This window comes from Glycine soja, chromosome 18, assembly GCF_004193775.1.
Source record: "Glycine soja cultivar W05 chromosome 18, ASM419377v2, whole genome shotgun sequence".
Classification (NCBI taxonomy): domain Eukaryota; kingdom Viridiplantae; phylum Streptophyta; class Magnoliopsida; order Fabales; family Fabaceae; genus Glycine; species Glycine soja.
Genome location: NC_041019.1, coordinates 37,794,329 through 37,812,858, shown reverse-complemented (window position 1 = coordinate 37,812,858; position 18,530 = coordinate 37,794,329). Strand labels below are relative to the sequence as shown.

Below are 18,530 nucleotides of genomic sequence, written 5' to 3'. Positions count from 1 at the left end.
ATTTCATTTTCAACGTAATCATGTACTTTGTGCTATCCCAGTCAAATCCACTTTGACTAAGAATGTCACTCACAATTCCATACCATGTTCTCCAAAGCTTAAAATGATTCTTAACATTATCTGCCATGAGGTGAACTCCAAAACGCTTGGACAAAATTTGAGTTGTAGTACTGTATGCTACTGCTTTCCAATTTCCATCACCTTTATTGCCCAAATTTCTTTGATCTCTAAGCACATCAGCTAGCACACGCTCCATTTCCAAGTTCCATTCGAAGTAACTTCTTGTGTCCTCACTAGACATCTTTCTTTTTCCACTTGACTTGTTCTTCACATTGCTTGATTCCATTTCTCTAGACAAAAAAAAAATAATAATCTCACATATATAATTACATATATATAAAGGTGAGACATGTCAAATTAGCATTCTACGAAAGTATAAAATTAACTACACATAAAAAGAAAACAAAATCCAAAGTATTATGAAATACAAAATCCAAAGTATCACACATACATGAGTATAGAGTCAATTACACATAAGAAACAAAATCCAAATCCACTAAAAACATCTCCCTAATCAAAGTTTCTTCTTATTTGATAGGTGGCAAACATATTCATTGCTAAAGTATCACAAAATCTTGTCCATTCCTCAGTTGCTTGGATAGTTGTGACTTCATCTCCAATATTATTTGTGACTCTTTCCATTTGTTGATTGATTAACTCATTGTCAACAACAGATAAAAGTTCCAAGTCTTGGGCTTCCAAAATTGGATCACTATGTTGTTCATCTCTTATGAAATTATGTAGCATGAAACAAGCATTAATAATTCTTATTTGTGTTTTTATATCAAAAAAAGAAGGAGTTCTTAATATACTCCATCTTTTCTTCAATACCCCAAATGACCTTTCAATAACATTCCTTGCACTTGCATGACGAATATTAAATAACTCCTTATAGTTTTGAGGAGTGTTTCCGATCCACTCATTAAGATGATATCTAGTCCCTCGATAAGGTGCTAAAAATCTAGGGCCATTTGTATACCCCGCATCCACAAGAAAATATTTACCTACAATGGTTAAAAAAATATTATATATAAAAATATGCATATTTCTTTTATATGTTAAATAAAGTTTCATCATTTCATGATATTACCATTTGGTATATGGAGACAATTTTGACGACGCAAAGCATCTCGCAATACTCGAGAATCTCCTGCTGACCCTTCCCACCCGGGCAACACATATATAAACCTTAAATCTGGACCACAAACTCCTAAAACATTTGTAGAGATATCACCTTTTCTATTACGATATCTAGGTCTATCTTCTGCAGAAACTGTTACTGGAATATGTATCCCATCAAGTGCTCCAATCGAATTCTACAAACATTTGAAAATAAAAAATAAGTCACAATCACATAAAGTACCTTATAATTACTAACAAATGACAAACTTACCTTAAACAATCTCCATTTGTTTTCCACCGAGCCCTCTATATTATACTCATGGAACTTCAAATATTCTTTGCTTACTTTCATTATAGCTCACAGGACATTCTTGAATTGCCTATTAATTGTTTCCATGGATCTACAATAACTAAAGTGCACAACTCTATACTTTAGGTTGTGAGCAAGGATATGCAAAAAAACATTGCCACAGCTTCATCTATAGGAACATTTTTTGTTTTTACCAATTGCCCTTTCTCTTGTAAAATTCTACAAAGCTTAAAAAATGCCTTTTTCCTGACCCTTAATTGTTCAATGCAATCAGTTTCTGTTCCCCTGTATAGACGATTGAGGAAACTATGCCTTTCTAATTCCAAATTTCGGGTAGGTTCCTTAACAAAGTACTTGTCATGATACCAAGTCAGTGCACCCGAAAGCATAGTGACAACACTAACAATAATGAAAAATACTTGTTCAAGTTCTTCTTCCTCGTCTTCATCTCTTCTACGTTTTCTTGAAGCAGCCGAAGCATCAACTATACTACTTTCCATTTCTTGACTATCCAAACTATATAACTAAAAGAAAAGTAAAATAATAACAAAGGATGTTATTAACTTTAATAAACTATTCACAAAAGCTCTACGACAAAGAAAGAAAAAAAGAAAATAACAACAGAATTTTGGGTAAAGTTTTCTTTCCCTTACCTATGAGGCACAACAGAATTTGTATTGAAATCCTAGTGGAACAACAAATTTATTATACATTAAAAAATCATAGTGCTGACAAGTTTATTATACATTAACTTTTTTATAAAGACAAGCAGCATGGTTATTAAGAAAGTGGAGCATGGTTATTAAGTTTCAGCGGTAATTTATTAAGTTTATTATACATATGACAGTCTGATTTTGTTAACTTTTCCTTGTTAAGTTGAAAAAATTGATTAAATGAAAGGTTTCAAAACAGCTTCGTAATTATAATATCAGCTATAACGTCAAGGGTTTTGGATTTGTTTTATTTATTTATATTAAGAAAAAAAAATGTATCTACAATTTCTCACTTACAATGTCAAAACTCACGACAAAATGATGATCACAATTGAAAACCTTAATTATATGCCATGTGGAGATTTAAGCAAATTATAAACACACTCATGACCCACCAATAATTTCTCATCAGCTTGGTTCTGATCTCAGGGTAGAAGTCAAAGTCAAATTTATTTTTTTCAATTTAAAAATAAACCAGTTGGGTTTCGTGAGCTGTCCTACAACTTGTTTATTGGTTGACTAAGATTGCATACCTCCAGCTGGTTCAATGTCTCTAATAAACAACCACATTTTGAATATGTATCACGAAGAAATTGACTAAGACCATAGACACATAATGGTCTAAAACTTCCTAATAATTTTTCCTAGCTATGTAGATCAAAATTTATGGTGAACAAATGTTGGTGTATGAGCACATTCCAAATGGCACTTTGATGGATAGTCTCTCGGGTACTTTCAATTCCTTCACTACTCTGTATATACCATGCATGCTAACAAAAACTAAAAAATTAACTATTGACATTTACCCGATAAAAAAAACATACATACTGTATCAGACTCAAATATATAAATAAATAGGGATAGAGTGAAGAGAATTTTTTTTCTGTAAATTTATACAATCTCATTTCTCTTGACTATTAACAAGCAAACCTCTTATATGCCCATTTCATTGTAAATCAGCACAATTGTTCTTAATACTAAGATGGTTTAACATTCAGTTGTCAATTATAAGCCCCATATCTATTTACCAGATCAGTATACTAAAATGGACCTGTTAAGATCCTGATTTTAATACAAACTTGTAGATGAATAACAATGGACATACTGTTGAGATTTTAATACAATCTCATTTCTCTTGTCAATTATTCTTTCCTAAACTAAAGATATCAAACATATTCTCAATAGTTAGAAATACAAAGTAATGGCTTCTTCTTCGTTACCAATTCTAAGACTAGAAATCAGTGTGTCATGGAGAAACTTTGATAAGAGTTAACCGGAACATAACACAAAATAGTAATATAGCTCTGATGCCAATAGTCACAAATTATTAACTCTATCACATTACTTAAATTATTTTACTTCATTTGATTTTGCCAATGCAGGAAAGTCTGGAATCTGGATGGATTGAATAAGGAGGCTTAAAGTAGCATTAGGTGCAGCCAGGGGTCTGGCCTATTTTCATGAACTTGCTGACCCACCTATCATAACTTATTAAATACTATTCTATTACCAGCAAGAGCTTTTACAAAGAGTATGGGCAATCTTCTAACACTTTTTCCCAACTAGACTTTGAACCTTCTCTTACAACACAATAAGCCCTTTACCCTTCTTCCATCAACATTAATTTAACATTAACATGGAATAAAATGAACCCCACTTATTACAAATAAAAAATATATTCTTAATCATAGATTTAAATATAAAAAACTTCCCCTAAACTGCTTACTATCTTTCACGGTTTCTTCAACTAACAGATCCCAAAAGCTACATCTCTCTCAAAAAACCGGATGATTTATTGCCCCTAAAACAAAGTTTCAAAATGTATAATTTTCGGTTTTGGTTGGTTTCTGATTTGTGATGGAGATCATCTCTGAATTATGATTTTTCTGAAACAGATAAATTCTTCTTCCTCCATGCTTTCTTTCAAAGGGAGTCCATACTGGATGGCACCCGAGGTAAAGTATTTTTTCCTTTCTTTTTCACATCTTCTAATTACTTTTGAACAAGAACATCCTTATCTCTTCCACTGTAAGTTTTAATGTATCCCGACGTTTGCTTTCTTAGGTTGTAATGAATACAAATGGCTATAGTCTTCCTATTGATATATGGAGTTTGGGATGCACAATTCTTGAAATGGCAACATCAAAGCCTCCTTGGAATCAGTATGAAGGGGTATGATTTTGGATATTTAGAACTAGCATGTATTTGCATATTTTCTAGGAGCCCATTTGAAGAGTATGAAGGACCAACATTGTTTTTTCCATTCCTGTATTCACCAGGTAGCTGCAATATTTAAAATTGGTAACAGCAGAGATATGCCTGAAATTCTGGATCACCTCTTAAGTGAGGCAAAGAATTTCATTCAGCTATGCTTACAAAGAGATCCATTAGCCCGCCCAACAGCCGAGAAGTTAATAGAGCATCCCTTTATTCGAGATCAGTCAGCAAGAAAAGCTACAAATGTCAGAATAACCAGGGATGCTTTCCCCTACATGTTTGATGGAAGTCGGACGCCTCCGGTATAGTCCTCAATGCTTATTTATTTTCTTTTTGAAATTATGTTCCTTTCGCCTCTTACATTCTAGTTCCTACATATTTTGATGTAATCAGTATAAAGAGGGTTCCAAATGATTTTGCCAATGCAGGAAAGTCTGGAATCTGGATGGATTGGATAAGGAGGCTTAAAGTAGCATTAGGTGCAGCCAGGGGCCTGGCCTATTTTCATGAACTTGCTGACCCACCTATCATAACTTATTAAATACTATTCTATTACCAGCAAGAGCTTTTACAAAGAGTATGGGCAATCTTCTAACACTTTTTTCCCAACTAGACTTTGAACCCTCTCTTCCAACACAATAAGCCCTTTACCCTTCTTCCATCAAAATTAATTTAACATTAACATGGAATAAAACGAACCCCACTTATTACAAATAAAAAATATATTCTTAATCATAGATTTAAATATAAAAAACTTCCCCTAAAATGCTTACTATCTTTCACTGTTTCTTAAACTAACAGATCCCAAAAGCTACATCTCTCTCAAAAAAACCGGATGATTTATTGCCCCTAAAACACATTCTTGAATCTCATATTTATACCATAAAAAAACTAAAAAAACCAACTTCCCTATCACAAACCTACTAATTTCACTAGTTTTCTTTCTTCAGCAAGGATTAACTTATAGGAATTGAATCTTGTTTGAATGAACTATTATCAAAGGAGTCAAATTGCAGGCATCAATAAGAATTAGAAATTCCAGCACAAACTACATAGCATATGAAAATAGACAAGAAATCAATGAACACAGTGATTTCTAGATCTACGCCTTATTACGCTTAGATTGAACAATAAAGATAGAAATAGAAATAATAATCGTAGGAATAATGAAAAATGAACCATCTATTTGAAAAGTGCATCGGTGGAGGCGAGAACTGACCTTGCTTGTGATCGACACCTTTTTCAGAATAATGCAGAGGGAAAAACTGCTGCAAGAGAGAGAGACAAGAGTGAGAAACTTTGCAAGAATGAAGGAGGTTTCCAATGTCGTCAAACTTTCTGTTGCAGTAAAAAATGAAGGAAGTTTTTGATGCAGTCAAGAGTGTGAGAAGAGGCGAGAACTGGCCTTGCTTGTGACCAGCACAAACTTTCTGATGCAGTCATCGGAAACCACCGTCGGCAGCTGAGTGCAGAGGTTTTCGGGAGAAGCCAAGAGAGAGAATAGTGAGAGGATGAAGGATGTTTCGGGAGAAGCTGTGGTATTCTGGCATAAAAGAATTTTAAATTCTTTCATAAAAGGAAGGAATTTGAAATGTTAATATTTAAGTTAACTAAAATCCCTTATCAAAATACTCAAATTTCAATTTCTTTTCAAATTTTTATCCAAACATCTTATTCAATTGAAAAGTAATTAAAATCCTTTAAAAAATTGAATTACCCTATTAAATTTCTCCATCCAAACATACTCTCAAGGAAACTTCCAAAGAAAAACGTCCGATTGATTTTTTTGATTATTTTATTCGAATTTATTTTGATTATTTTATTATTATTTTGCCTTTTTTTTTTGTTTAACCGTGGTTACAATGTGAACGATCAATTAGATTTTGTTTTAACAGTGATTAAACGAGATTACAACACAAATGATCGGTTGAAATTCATTTTATCATTTATTAGGTGAGAAAACGGCTTAAATAAACGGTTAAAGCGTGTTAAAAACGGAAGAAAAGAAAACTGAAAGTAAACAAAATTAAAGTGAAAGTACACAAAACAAGAAATGAATTGAAAGTCTCGGATTTGAAAACTTACCCGTTGAAGAACGAAGAACGAACGAAGAACGGATGAAGAACGGTGAAGAACGATGAAGAATTTCCACAGAATCGCTTACGAAGGCGTTACAGAAACACTTCGACTCGATTTTTCTTCACGAAAACGTGTTTTTTGCCCCAAATAGCCGAAATGCATAGCCAAGGGGTCTTGAACATTTTGAAACAGCTCCCCCCTCCCCTATTTATAGGAAAAAAGGGAGGTGCTTGCCGCCCAAGACTTAATAAGAAGATTTCTAAGCGCACCCAAATTACTAAGTTCACCCCCCTTTTCGTATTTTACGGAAAAGTTACGGAAGCCTTACGGAAGTGTTTCGGATTTGATTTTCATCTTTTTTCTCTTCCCTTTCACCAATGTTAAGTGGAATATGCTTACCCAGGGTTTTCGGAAATTTTACGGAAGCCACGGAAACCATTTTTCAAAAACGTGGAGGAGCTTGCCGCCCAGTTGCTTCCTCCTTAAGCAACCCAACTTCCAAAATGTTCCAGAAGGGCCAAGACTCAAATTGTTATTTACACCCCTACTTGATAAGTTCACCCCCACCTTCTTTCGTAATTTATGGAAAAGTTATGGAAGCCGTACGGAAGCATATATGACTTAACTTTCATCTTTTTTTCTCTTCCCTTTCACCAATGTTAAGTGGAATATGCTTACCCAAGGTTTTCGAAAATTTTACGGAAGCATTACAGAAGCGACAGAAGCCCCGGAAACCAATTTTCAAAAATGTGGAGGAGCTTGTCGCCCAGTTGCTTCCTCCTTAAGCAACCCAACTTCCAAAATGTTCTGGAAGGGCCTAGATTCAAATTTCTATTTACACCCCTTTTTTACTAAATACACCACCTTTGCTTTTTTGGTGATTCTTTTCTGTAATGTTACGAAACTTTACGAATTTCGTAACGATACTTGTTTTCTTTTCGTAAGGTTACGGAACCTTACGGGTCATGTAATTACTCCTTTTTTAGCTTTCGGAATGTTACGGAAACTCACGGATTGCGTAACAATGCTTCCTTTTGATTTCCGGCATGTTACGGAATTTCACGGATTGCGTAACAATGCTTTCTTTTGATTTTCGGCATGTCTCGGAACTTCGCGTATTGTGCAACAAAGGGTGCCAAGTACCTCGAAGCGGTCAAACAAAGGTTGCATGCCATCAAACAATGGTCCCCCGGACGAAATTAGGATATGACAGTAGCTAAGCGAGATTTGTTGCGACAATAGGAGCGCTAAGCGAGTCCCTCTCAGCTAAGCGCATACTTCTCTGTACCTAAGATGCATCATTTTAGCTAAGCTGGCTAGAGCCTGGCTTAGCGAGAGTTGCAGCTTTTCTAATCTATAGACCTCGCTAAGCGGACGTACCCTCGTGCTAAGTCGAGTTTTTGTTCAAAAAAATTTGATTTTGAATTTGAAACGTCAGCTAAGCGCACGGGTCCGCTAAGCGAGCCTTGTTGGGAAACCAAACTTCTCTCTTGCTCGCTTAGCACAGCGGTCCGCTAGGCGAAAGTATCGAAAAACTGTTTAAGTGAGTGTAACAGCAGTTACACTCACATTTTTCAGATTACGGAAACCTCGTCTCTGCATTCTCTCTCTCCAAACATTTGCACATTTTGCATTTGTGCTTTCTTTGTGCATTTTCAACTTTGAAGCATCAACTATACACCATCCAAGTAAGTTCCATGATTCTTTTTCTCTTTTTCTTGTCTTAACTTTAAGGTAGAAGACTTCAACTGTAGCTTTAGATTTTTAGGGATTTTATGTTTTGTTAGATTTAGTTTAAGATTAGGGCTATATACATTTGTATACTGAATTGAGTATGAGGCACACGTTGCATGTCTGATATGCCTTTAGAGGCTTGAAAAGTGCAAGAAAACGGGCTGTGTTTTCTGCGTTTTCAAGAAAACGCGATGAACTCACTAAGCGAGCATGCTGCGCTAAGCAAGTTCATCAATACTCATTTTATGTAAGCGTTATCTGAAGAACTCGCTAAGCGCACTTACCGCACTAAGCGAGTTCATCTTTTGAGGATGAACACTCATCCTCTTCCTGAACTACCTGTGGCTAAGCGAGGCTGAATCGCACGCTAAGCCGAGCTTTCATGGGCCAAGCGCGATTGGTTGCAACATCCTTTGAGCTAAGCGAGCTTCGCTCGCTAAGCTCCCAACACTTAGTAGAATTTTTGAAGAGTTGGTGCCGCTAAGCACAACCTTTAAGGACATTAGTGCAAATCCTTGCGGCACATGTTCAGCTTAGCGGGCGCTTTCCCGCTAAGCCAATTCTACAGAATCTAAAAATTTCTACAACTTCCGCTAAGTGGCTTCACATGTCACTAAGCGATAGTTTTTTTTTTTTTTTTACAAAGGCCAGCTAAGCGGACCATGTCTTGCTAAGCGGCCAGTGTCTTTTTCAGTTTTAAAAATTTGAATAACTGTGTCCTGATTAATTGTTTGGTTTCTTTATATGTAGATGGCCTCTAAGAAACATAAGAGTAGTGATTCTAGACCACAGGATCAGAATGATAATAGGAGTTTTCAATCAGAGGAAGCCTGGAACCGATATATCGATAATATTTTAGACCGAAGGATCCTTTCGAAAATGAATGTGAAACTTTATCATTCTAAATTTGACGAGTTTAAAATAGAATTGGAGGCGAAACCTTCATAAACGTCTCACCAAGCTTCATGAAGGAAGCATAGATGTGGCAGTGGTTAAGGAATTCTATGCCAATTTCTATAGTCCAGCAGATCAAGCTCCTAAATGTGCAAGAATAAGAGGTCATTTAATCAAGATAGATGCAGACAGCTTAAATGAGTTCCTCCAGACTTCAGTGTTATTAGAGGAGGGGGAATCTTAAGGACTAAGGTCTGATCTCAAAGAGATGGAGGCTAGTCTTTGCATTCCGGGCAAGGGCTATATTCTAAACACAGAGGGCCAACCATGGAAGCTCCTCAGAAAAGATCTTACCACCCTGGCTCAGACATGGAGCGTCTTCTCATACTCAAACCTAGCTCCTACCTCCCGCACTTCAGATTTGAACACAGACATGTTGGATGAAGTGGCCTCAGAATAATTAAGAAGAGGGGGTTGAATTAATTATTAATGAACCTTTACTAATTAAAAAACTATCCTTCTTAATGTTACTAGATTCAATTAGGCTTTTACTATAATGTTAAGAAAGTAAAGAACAGAAATAGAAACTTAACCAAAAGTAAAAGCAATAATTAAAGTGCACAACGGAAATTAAAGAGTGTAGGGAAGAAGAAGACAAACACAAAAGTTTTATACTGGTTCGGCAACAACCTGTGCCTACATCTAGTCTCCAAGCAACCTGCGGTCCTTGAGATTTCTTTTCAACCTTGTAAAATCCTTTACAAGCAAAGATCCACAAGGGATGTACCTTCCCTTGTTCTCTTTAAACAACCAAGTGGATGTACCCTCCACTTGAACTGATCCCCAAGAGATGTACCCTCTCTTGTTCTCAGTCACAACAACTCAAGTAGATGTACCCTCCAATGTGTTAAGACAAAGTTCTCAGGTGGTTAGTCCTTTGAAACTTTGTGAAGGGGAAATAAAAGATATCTCAGGCGGTTAGTCCTTTGAAATCTTTTGTTTATGGGAAAGGGAAGAATCAAAAGAATTTTCATACGGTGTCATTTTGAATTCTTTGACAAGGGAGAAGGAAGACACAAAAGAATTTAGGCGGTTAGTCCTTTGTTCTTTTGGATAAGGGAGAAGAGAGACACAAAAAGAATTCAGGCGGTTAGTCTTTGGCGACTTCTTTTTGGCAAAGGGAGAAGAGAATGAAAAGATATAGCACACTCTTGTTTTCAAGGTTTGGAAACCATAAAACTTTAGAAAGCTTTTGGCAAAGGAAGAAGAAGAAAGATATCAAAAGGTTATCAAAAAGTTGTGTGAAAAGGTTGTCAAAAATTGTTCTTGAAATGCAAGCCAAGGTCTTGCTTTTATAGACTCTTCATGTCTGGTCAAGAAAACCATTGGAAGAGTTATAACCTTTAGAAAAACCTGAAAACCATTGGAATAGTTATATCTTTTGATTTTTATTCAAAAATTCTCACTGGTAATCGATTACCAAAACCATGTAATCGATTACACAAAGCTTTTTATGAAAGGATATGATTCTTCACAATTGATTTTGAATTTCAACGTTCAGATACACTGGTAATCGATTACCAATATCTTGTAATTGATTACACCATTTTGAAATCAATTGGAACATTGCAAATTCAGTTGAAAAATTTTGAAATCAAACTTTGCCACTGGTAATCGATTACATGAAACTGGTAATCGATTACCAGAGAGTAAAAACTTTGGTAACTTAGAAAATTTTGAGAAAAACTCTTTTGAAAAACAAAATTGTGCTATGTTTGTTTTCTGAAAAATCTTTTCAATACTTCCCTTGTGAAGTCTTCTTGATTTCTTCTCTTGAATCTTGAATTCATCTTCTCTTGAATCTTGAAATCAAACTTCTCTTGATTCTTAAATCTTCTTGATTTCTTCTCATGAAACTTGAAATTAAACTTGATCTTGAACTTGTTGACTCAATCTTGAAATCACTCTTTGGGCTTTTTGTCATCATCTTTGTCATCATTAAAACTACTTGAATCAACTTGATTCATCATCATGAAGCTTGCTTCTACAAGACATAGCTAGGTTGGTCTATGGCTTAATCACAAGGATGGACATGAACATTGGCAGTTTGATCTCTGGACAAATGACCATGGTGGCTCAATCTAACTCTTCTCGCTTAGGCTTCCCATCTTTAATCACAACCTTGTGCAGATCGAGGGGAGTGGGATCTGATGCCCTTACCTCCTATGAAAACCTAAGGCCAGCCATTGACTTAGCTTATATCATAAGGAACTGTTGGAATGCGAATGACCAAATAGTTAATTTTCTAGAGGCAAGGAAGACCAAGCTCAGAGCAGCTGATGCTCCCTCTTCCTTTGCACCAATAGCTGGCATCCTTGCATCTTCTACTTCAGCCCCACTTCCAGCTTTCGCAGACTTATCTGCCTAGAGCTTTCAGACTTCAGTTGCCAAATTTCAAAGCTTGTTTGAAGGACAAATTCTCATTATACAAAGCTTGCAGGAACTAGTTCAGCAGAGGCCAATTATGAGTGTAGAGCAGTTCATTGAGAAGGTGGCCTGGCCTGGAGCCCGACCTTCTTTTGTGGGGGATACTGAAAGTTTTACAACCAAGGCACCTCAACAGTATGAGCCAGAACCAGAAAATGATCACTAATTTGAAGCCACCATCCCTAAAGCTGTTGATTTTGAAAAAAGAAGTTTAGAGACGAGATATAATAAGGCTGCTCATCCTAGACCAGTGCCAGCATCAACTGATGCACCATTTCCAGGAGTGGATCCATCTTCACCTCAGTACGCAGCAGACTCTTCCACTCCTGTCTTAGAGATACATGAGGGCCAGACCATACTAGTCCTGCCTTTAGACACTTTTCCTCCAGCTACTCCAGTATGGCATTTAATAGATGAGAACTTGCAATTAGAATTGTTATTCAGTAGACAGATTGATTGAGAAAGAAAAGCTTGAACCAAAACCGGTGAGAGTGTGACCTTACTCTATGAGTGAACGACTAGCTGTGAGTGATAATCTTTGCATAAATCTCTGAATTTTAGAATGAAATGTATAAATGAGGACATGATGAATAGGCTGCAGGTTTGGGAATAATAGAGAGAAAGTGATGAAAAGCGCAAAATCGACCTCATCATTGTTGGGGACAACTTTGTGGAGGATGAAGGTGATGGTAGTGCCACCGATAAAGGAAAAGAGATTCCAATAGAGGTGAGAAGGTACTCAGGAAGGAGATAGAGGTGGAGAGAAGGATACAAAGGAAGAAGAGGGTATATTGGGAAACAAAAGGAAAAAATATTGTCCAAAAAGTCTATTTCTTTAATAGGGGTACCATAGTCATTTAAGTTATTATTACTAGGGGGTATATTGGTCCTTTTCATTTTCAAAATAAAAAATTACAAAACGGATAATAGTATTTAAGATACAATAATTGCTTTTTTAACTTTTTCATGCGGGACCATTTGCCAATATGTTTACGGTAGAAGTTTCCTTATTAATAATGTAAAATAATTTCATATGATTAATTTGTTAAAATAAAAATGGCCTTATTCATTTCTAAATTAAATATGATATTCAATGATAGATAATTAATCAAAATGCTTTGCAATTCACTCTCATTGTGTAATCGAGTTCACATTATCTTTTTCATGATTCACACTAACCAAGGAAACCGACTGACATAATATAAGTAGAGAAATTCAAGGTACAAAAGTGGAGTGCATGTAGCACTACTCATAAGAAAGGTTTAAAAAAGATAAAATAAAAGGTAATATTAAAGAAAGATCCTAAAAAGAAAATTCCTTGGTGAAATGCTAACATGTCTTACTTGCAACATAGAATGCAGAATTAGAAAAAAGGTAATCTAGCACTTTTCCCCCTCCTTATGTTTAGGTAAAATGAATCAAATTAATGCTTTTGCATTTTGGGCACTTGAGGTTATCCTCAGAGATCATTAGATACATAAGACATTGAGGGCACCCTACTAGCACCAAGGAAGGAGCTTCAGGGTGGTGGTGGTTGTTGTTGTTGTCGCCATTGTTGTTGTTGTTGTTGTTGTTGGTGTTGTTGTTGTTGTTGTTGTGGTTGTTGTTGTTGTTGAGGATGATGATGTTGTTGTTGTCGTCGTCATTGTTGTTATGGTTGTTGTCATTGTCTCCGTTGTTGTTGTTGTTATTGTCATCGCCATTGTTGTTGTTATTGTTGTCCTCTTGGTTGGGCTCAGTAGACCGACATGAGCTATGTGGTGAAGGTGGTGACACCATTGTTGGAGTGGTTCCATTTCCGCCATTCATGGTTTTCCCAAAGTATGTTACCTGGTTTCACTCAAAGCATTAAATAAAAGAAGCACATAAAAGTTTGAGTTAAGTAAAAGAAGAAGAAGAAGAAGAAGAAGAAGAAGAAGAAGCAAAGTATACATTTATGTACCTCTAGAGACTTGAAAAACAAGGTTTGGCAGAAGGTAATTCAAGTTTTGCAGGAGAAAAAGAGTTCGGTGAAAAGTTCAAAAGAGATTGGCATAACAAGCTCCAACACCAAGCAAGTGATTTGTGTTTAAGGGTATGGACCATAGACCATTTTATAAGATGAAAAATGAGGGGGTTATTGAATGCATATATTTATTTTAGAGTAAAATTTATTTCCCATTCTTCATTTTGCCCCTTCTTTTGGTTGATAATTAATTACCAACATTATTTTATTATGTTTTTAGTATTTAAAAAGGGGTCAAATTTAAGACTAGTAAATGAGATAAAAGGCAATTAGAATACCATGTAATTTGCTCTCTTATTTTTATAATAATTTAATAAGGTTTATATTATATATTTATTTTTCGTATTGATTGAGGATGCTAACTTTTTCATTGAGTATTTATGGTTCGTATTAATCAACCATTAAGACACCGTGACCGTGATATTATATCTTTTCAGTTATTAGATGGACCCATTAAATAAGTATGACGTAGCATAGTAAGGTAGATTCATTCAAATATTAATCTTTCACAGTGAAAAGTTTCACAATTTGGTTTAGTTCGATACTTAAATTCGTGCTTAAATATGTTTTTGGTCCTTAAAATATACCTAAATCTTGTTTTTGATCCCTAATAAAATATTTCTTCGCTTTTCATCCTTGAATTTTCGTCGTTCGGTTTAATCTATTAAGTGTCAAGGTGACATTTGAATTTTTTTTAAAATGATTTATGATAGTTTTTAAAATTTTCAGTATTGATTTAAAAAATTAAATTACAATTTCTAATGGTTTTAAAATTGATAGAATGAACTAAAGAAAAAAGATAAAAACATATATGATTAAAGCAAAAAAAAAAACTATTAAATTAGTTAAAATTTCAATTTTTAATTAAAAGTTGGTAACTCATCATCAACACCTCCTTAACACATTCTTATGATTCATCCCAAGTTTTGAGTACTAGGAATATACCATAAGTGTTAGTCGGAGAAAACGACTAACTTTTGTGTATAAAACTTGTATAAATTGTATCAAACTCTCCCAATTTATGGTTATTTTGTAATGTTATAAGTATTTTCTGTTAAGTAAAGGTAATAAATACTTAGTATTTTCGTTTTATGTGTTTAATAATCATTTTCTCTCAATTTTAGGTTAATTAGGCAAGCTTTGGAAAAGGTTGTTTTCACTTTCTCGCTAAGCCAATCTGCTGGCTTAGCGAGCATCCGCTAGCGCAACACTCCTGGTCTAAGTGCAAGGAAGAATCCAAAAGATGATGAGTTGTACAAGTTCGCTAAGTGCACCACTTCATCTCTCTAAGTGCACCGCTTCAGTTCATCTGCTAAGTGAGAAAGGCGAGTTAAGCCAAAAATCACTAACGTGCGCTAAGCGGTCCATACGTGCGCTAAGTGCACGAGCACGAACAAGGCCACCTATTTAAGCTTGAAATCAGATTTTGTGAAGAGTGTTTGGACTAGGATTCAGAGCTTTGCATGTCTAGGGTTTCTAGATAGAGAAAGGTCCAAGTTCCAGAGAGTTTTTAGAGATTTTGCTGTGTGAAGATCTGCAGAGACCAGAGCTAGAAGCAGGAGCCGGTTTGAGAGCTTGAGATGAGTTTGTGAGTGATTGTGAGATCCTAGAGGTGAAGGAGACATCCTTACCACTTGTATTTTTGCAATCTTTCATCTTGTTCTTCTCTTTGTTGTTAAGAAGGCTTCCTGGTATGGAAAGCTAAATCCTCTGTTGGATCTTCCCTGTAGGTACCTGATGTAAATATATTTCTATCTATTTAATGATGTTTTGTGTGTTCTCTGTGCTATCTGCTTTGCATTCCATTATGCCTTTACCTTGATCACGTAGATGCATGCTTTGTTAGGGTCATTCAACAGTGGAAATTGGTCTGACTCTAAAGTCCTTGATAGTGCAGGGCTGAGTTGTCGTGCTTTCACGAGGAATCGGGGTGCGATAAGTTAGTGGAGTATGTTTGTGTTAATGCAGTTCTGGTTGAGTTTAGTCTTACAAGAGGAATCTGCGGACGATGCTTGATCAGGATTAGGCTAAACTATCATGAGGAATCGGGGTTTAGTATCTCAGGTGACACCATAAGAACACATGAGCATTGTTAGATAGAGAATATCTTTTTAGCATCAGACACCTATTAGGAAGACCAACATGTTCTCTACTTGTTTTTACACATCATTTCTCTCGCGTGATTTTCTTTCTTTTTGTACAGATAGTTTATACACTTGTTCATATTCACACTTACTTTTACACACTAGACGCCTATTTGCTGAAATAGCTTACCAAATAACACAAGTTCCCCGAGTGTTCGATACTCGATTCTTACTGTTTTATACTACTTGTGTGATCCGGTGCACTTGCCGGAAGCCGAACAATAAGGAGAACTCTTTTTAGGACCCTTTTATTATAATTTTTTGTAAATATTTGTTATTATTATTTGGATATTATTGATTTTGTCCTAAGCATGTATTTGTATTCTGATAGTGTGTGTGTGTGTGTGTGTGTGTGTTCCTATACACATGTGTATTTTGTGATGCAATCCTCCCTAAAAAGGGACCAGTTACCAGAGCCATGAGCAAGTGACTCCAAGAGGATTGGGCTAGAGCTGCTGAAGAAGGCCCTAGGGTTCTCATGAACCTCAGGGTAGATTTTTGAGCCCATGGACCAAAGTTGGGTCCACTTATCTTTGTATATATTAGATTAGGATTTCACTATTTTTGGTCCTTGTATTTAGGGCTCCATAATGTAGGTAGGGTACCCTAGAAATGTAGGATTTTTCAGCCCTTGTATTTTAGGACACCTAGACTAGTTTTTGTATTAAGGGTAGTTTTGTAATTTTACATGCATTAAGTGAATATTTGATGTGTGTGTTGGGAAATAAATTTAATTGAATTGGGAGAAGCCCAATCCAATTAAATTTTAGAGGGGGAGGTGAGCATTTGCTTGCTACACCTCATTGTCACAACATATAGTCACACTTTGTGCATGTCTTTCATGCTTTACATGCCTCATGACACCTAAGCACACTTAGTGAAGAATGTTGGAATTGATCTTGGATTAGTGGGCTGAATCATAACAGAAATTCACTAATCATAATTAGTGAATTTTTGGCTTCAAAATTTGGCTCCACAAATTCAATTTCATATTCAAGTGAAATTTGAATAGAAATTCAAATTTCCCTCTAATTTTGTGTGACACTTAGGCTATAAATAGAGGTCAGGTGTGTGCATTTTTTCAACTTTGATCATTTGAGAATTAAACTTCAAATTTCAGACCTCTTTTGAGGTACAAAATTTCGTGCTCCTTCTCTCCCTCTCCCTCCATTCATCTTCTCTTACCTTCAAACTCTTATCCATGGCTTCCTATGGTGGTGAGCTTCTTCTATACTCATCTTCTCCTTAAAATGGCGTCTCCAATCATCTTTCTCCTTCTCCATTCCGCTGCCATCAAACTTCAAGAAGTAAAAGATTCCATTGATGAAGAAGATTCAAGGCCTACAAGCTCCACATGGAGCTACATCATTTTGAGTATATTATTCTTATTATTATTATTCTTGTTGTTGTTGTTTTTGTCTTTATTATATTATATTATATTTGGTGTTAGAAGAGTATTAGATTAACTTTTTATAGTTAAAATGCTTTAAAAATTGTCAAAGTCTAAGGTTAGTTTTATAATGACCACCCTAAAATGACCACAATATATCTTGAGTTATAGTTATCCGTTTAAGGTATTGTTTGTGTCATTGGAAAACTTGCTAAAAAAAAGCTATAATTTATTCATATGCCTTATAAACCTAAATTAACTTCTATCTTTAGACAAAATCAGTTCCAAAGAAGGTCATTTGATCATGAAAAATACTTTAAGTTCCACATTGGACAAAATAACCTCATGAACCCCTTTCTTCCCTTATATATAGAGAAGATCACTAAGTCTTACATGCACCAAAGAATTAAGTGGGCTTAGTGTTAGACGCCGTGCCCTTCACAATCAATATTTTTATATTTCCCTTTGAGTTTTCAAACTCGGAAAATTTAGACTGCTTGAGATTGTGTTTTAAATCACAACCAATCGTGGTGGACGAATTATAAGATCACATCTTTATTAAATGATACTAATTATATCATTACTTTATTAAAAGGAATCAAATTAAGTCTATTGAATGAAGAATACTTTTTTTGTATTTTATCAATTTTTTATTTGTTGTGTGTAAGAATGACATGTTAGGTATGTGCTTACACAATACTTGAATGTGGTGTTTTTCGATTAATTTGTATATTTGATTATTTATGTTTCTAATATTTATATTTTTTTTTTGGAAAACTAAAAAGTAAATCCAATGAAAGTCAAAATAAACTATATTAGATAGGATTGAATTTGATTTCAAATTTTCACTGATTGAACGAAAAAAAATTAAGATTGAAATTGAGATTTTAAAAGATTATTTTAACATAAAAACGTCAGACAGATTTTAAAATATTCGATAAGAATATAATGACTTATGAAATTTTTTTAAAGACTTTTTACAATCAAGATTTTATAATTTGAATTTTAATAAATTTATACCATAAAAATTCAATGAATTTAAAATAACTTTATGAATTTATAAGATTTTAAAGAATTTTTTAAATTTTAAAAATACATTTAAAATTACAATAGTTAATAAAAAGAAGATAACAAATAAATTATAAGATATTAGTTAATATAATAGTTGTCATACCATTTAAGAAAATCAATTAAAAAAAGAGAACAAAAATCACAATTCACAACATGTAAGTGGGTGTAGCTGGTTTGCACTGATTCCCGATGTTTCTCGACAGGAACCAACACAAAAATACAATACCACACCACGTCATCACCCATTAATCCTAAGATTAACATGAAAAGAAAATCAAAATATTTTCTTAAACATAATTCTGTG

At 34.9% G+C, this 18,530-nt stretch overlaps 2 protein-coding genes across 2 annotated transcripts; one reads left to right on the top strand and one right to left on the bottom strand.

Moving 5' to 3' along the window:
• The first annotated feature begins 4,034 nt into the window (after positions 1–4,034).
• LOC114394818 (mitogen-activated protein kinase kinase kinase 3-like) lies at positions 4,035–4,825 on the top strand. Its single transcript, XM_028356491.1, has 3 exons — positions 4,035–4,160; positions 4,270–4,377; positions 4,485–4,825. The coding sequence occupies exons 1-3, from the start codon at positions 4,083–4,085 to the stop codon at positions 4,728–4,730; spliced, it is 432 nt and encodes a 143-aa protein (XP_028212292.1). The 5' UTR covers positions 4,035–4,082; the 3' UTR covers positions 4,731–4,825.
• An 8,034-nt stretch (positions 4,826–12,859) lies between these two features.
• LOC114395303 (putative uncharacterized protein DDB_G0283431) lies at positions 12,860–13,664 on the bottom strand. Its single transcript, XM_028357042.1, has 2 exons — positions 13,559–13,664; positions 12,860–13,446 (listed from the first exon to the last, which is right to left on the bottom strand). The coding sequence occupies exon 2, from the start codon at positions 13,423–13,425 to the stop codon at positions 13,021–13,023; it is 405 nt and encodes a 134-aa protein (XP_028212843.1). The 5' UTR covers positions 13,426–13,446; positions 13,559–13,664; the 3' UTR covers positions 12,860–13,020.
• Between the last annotated feature and the right edge of the window lie 4,866 nt (positions 13,665–18,530).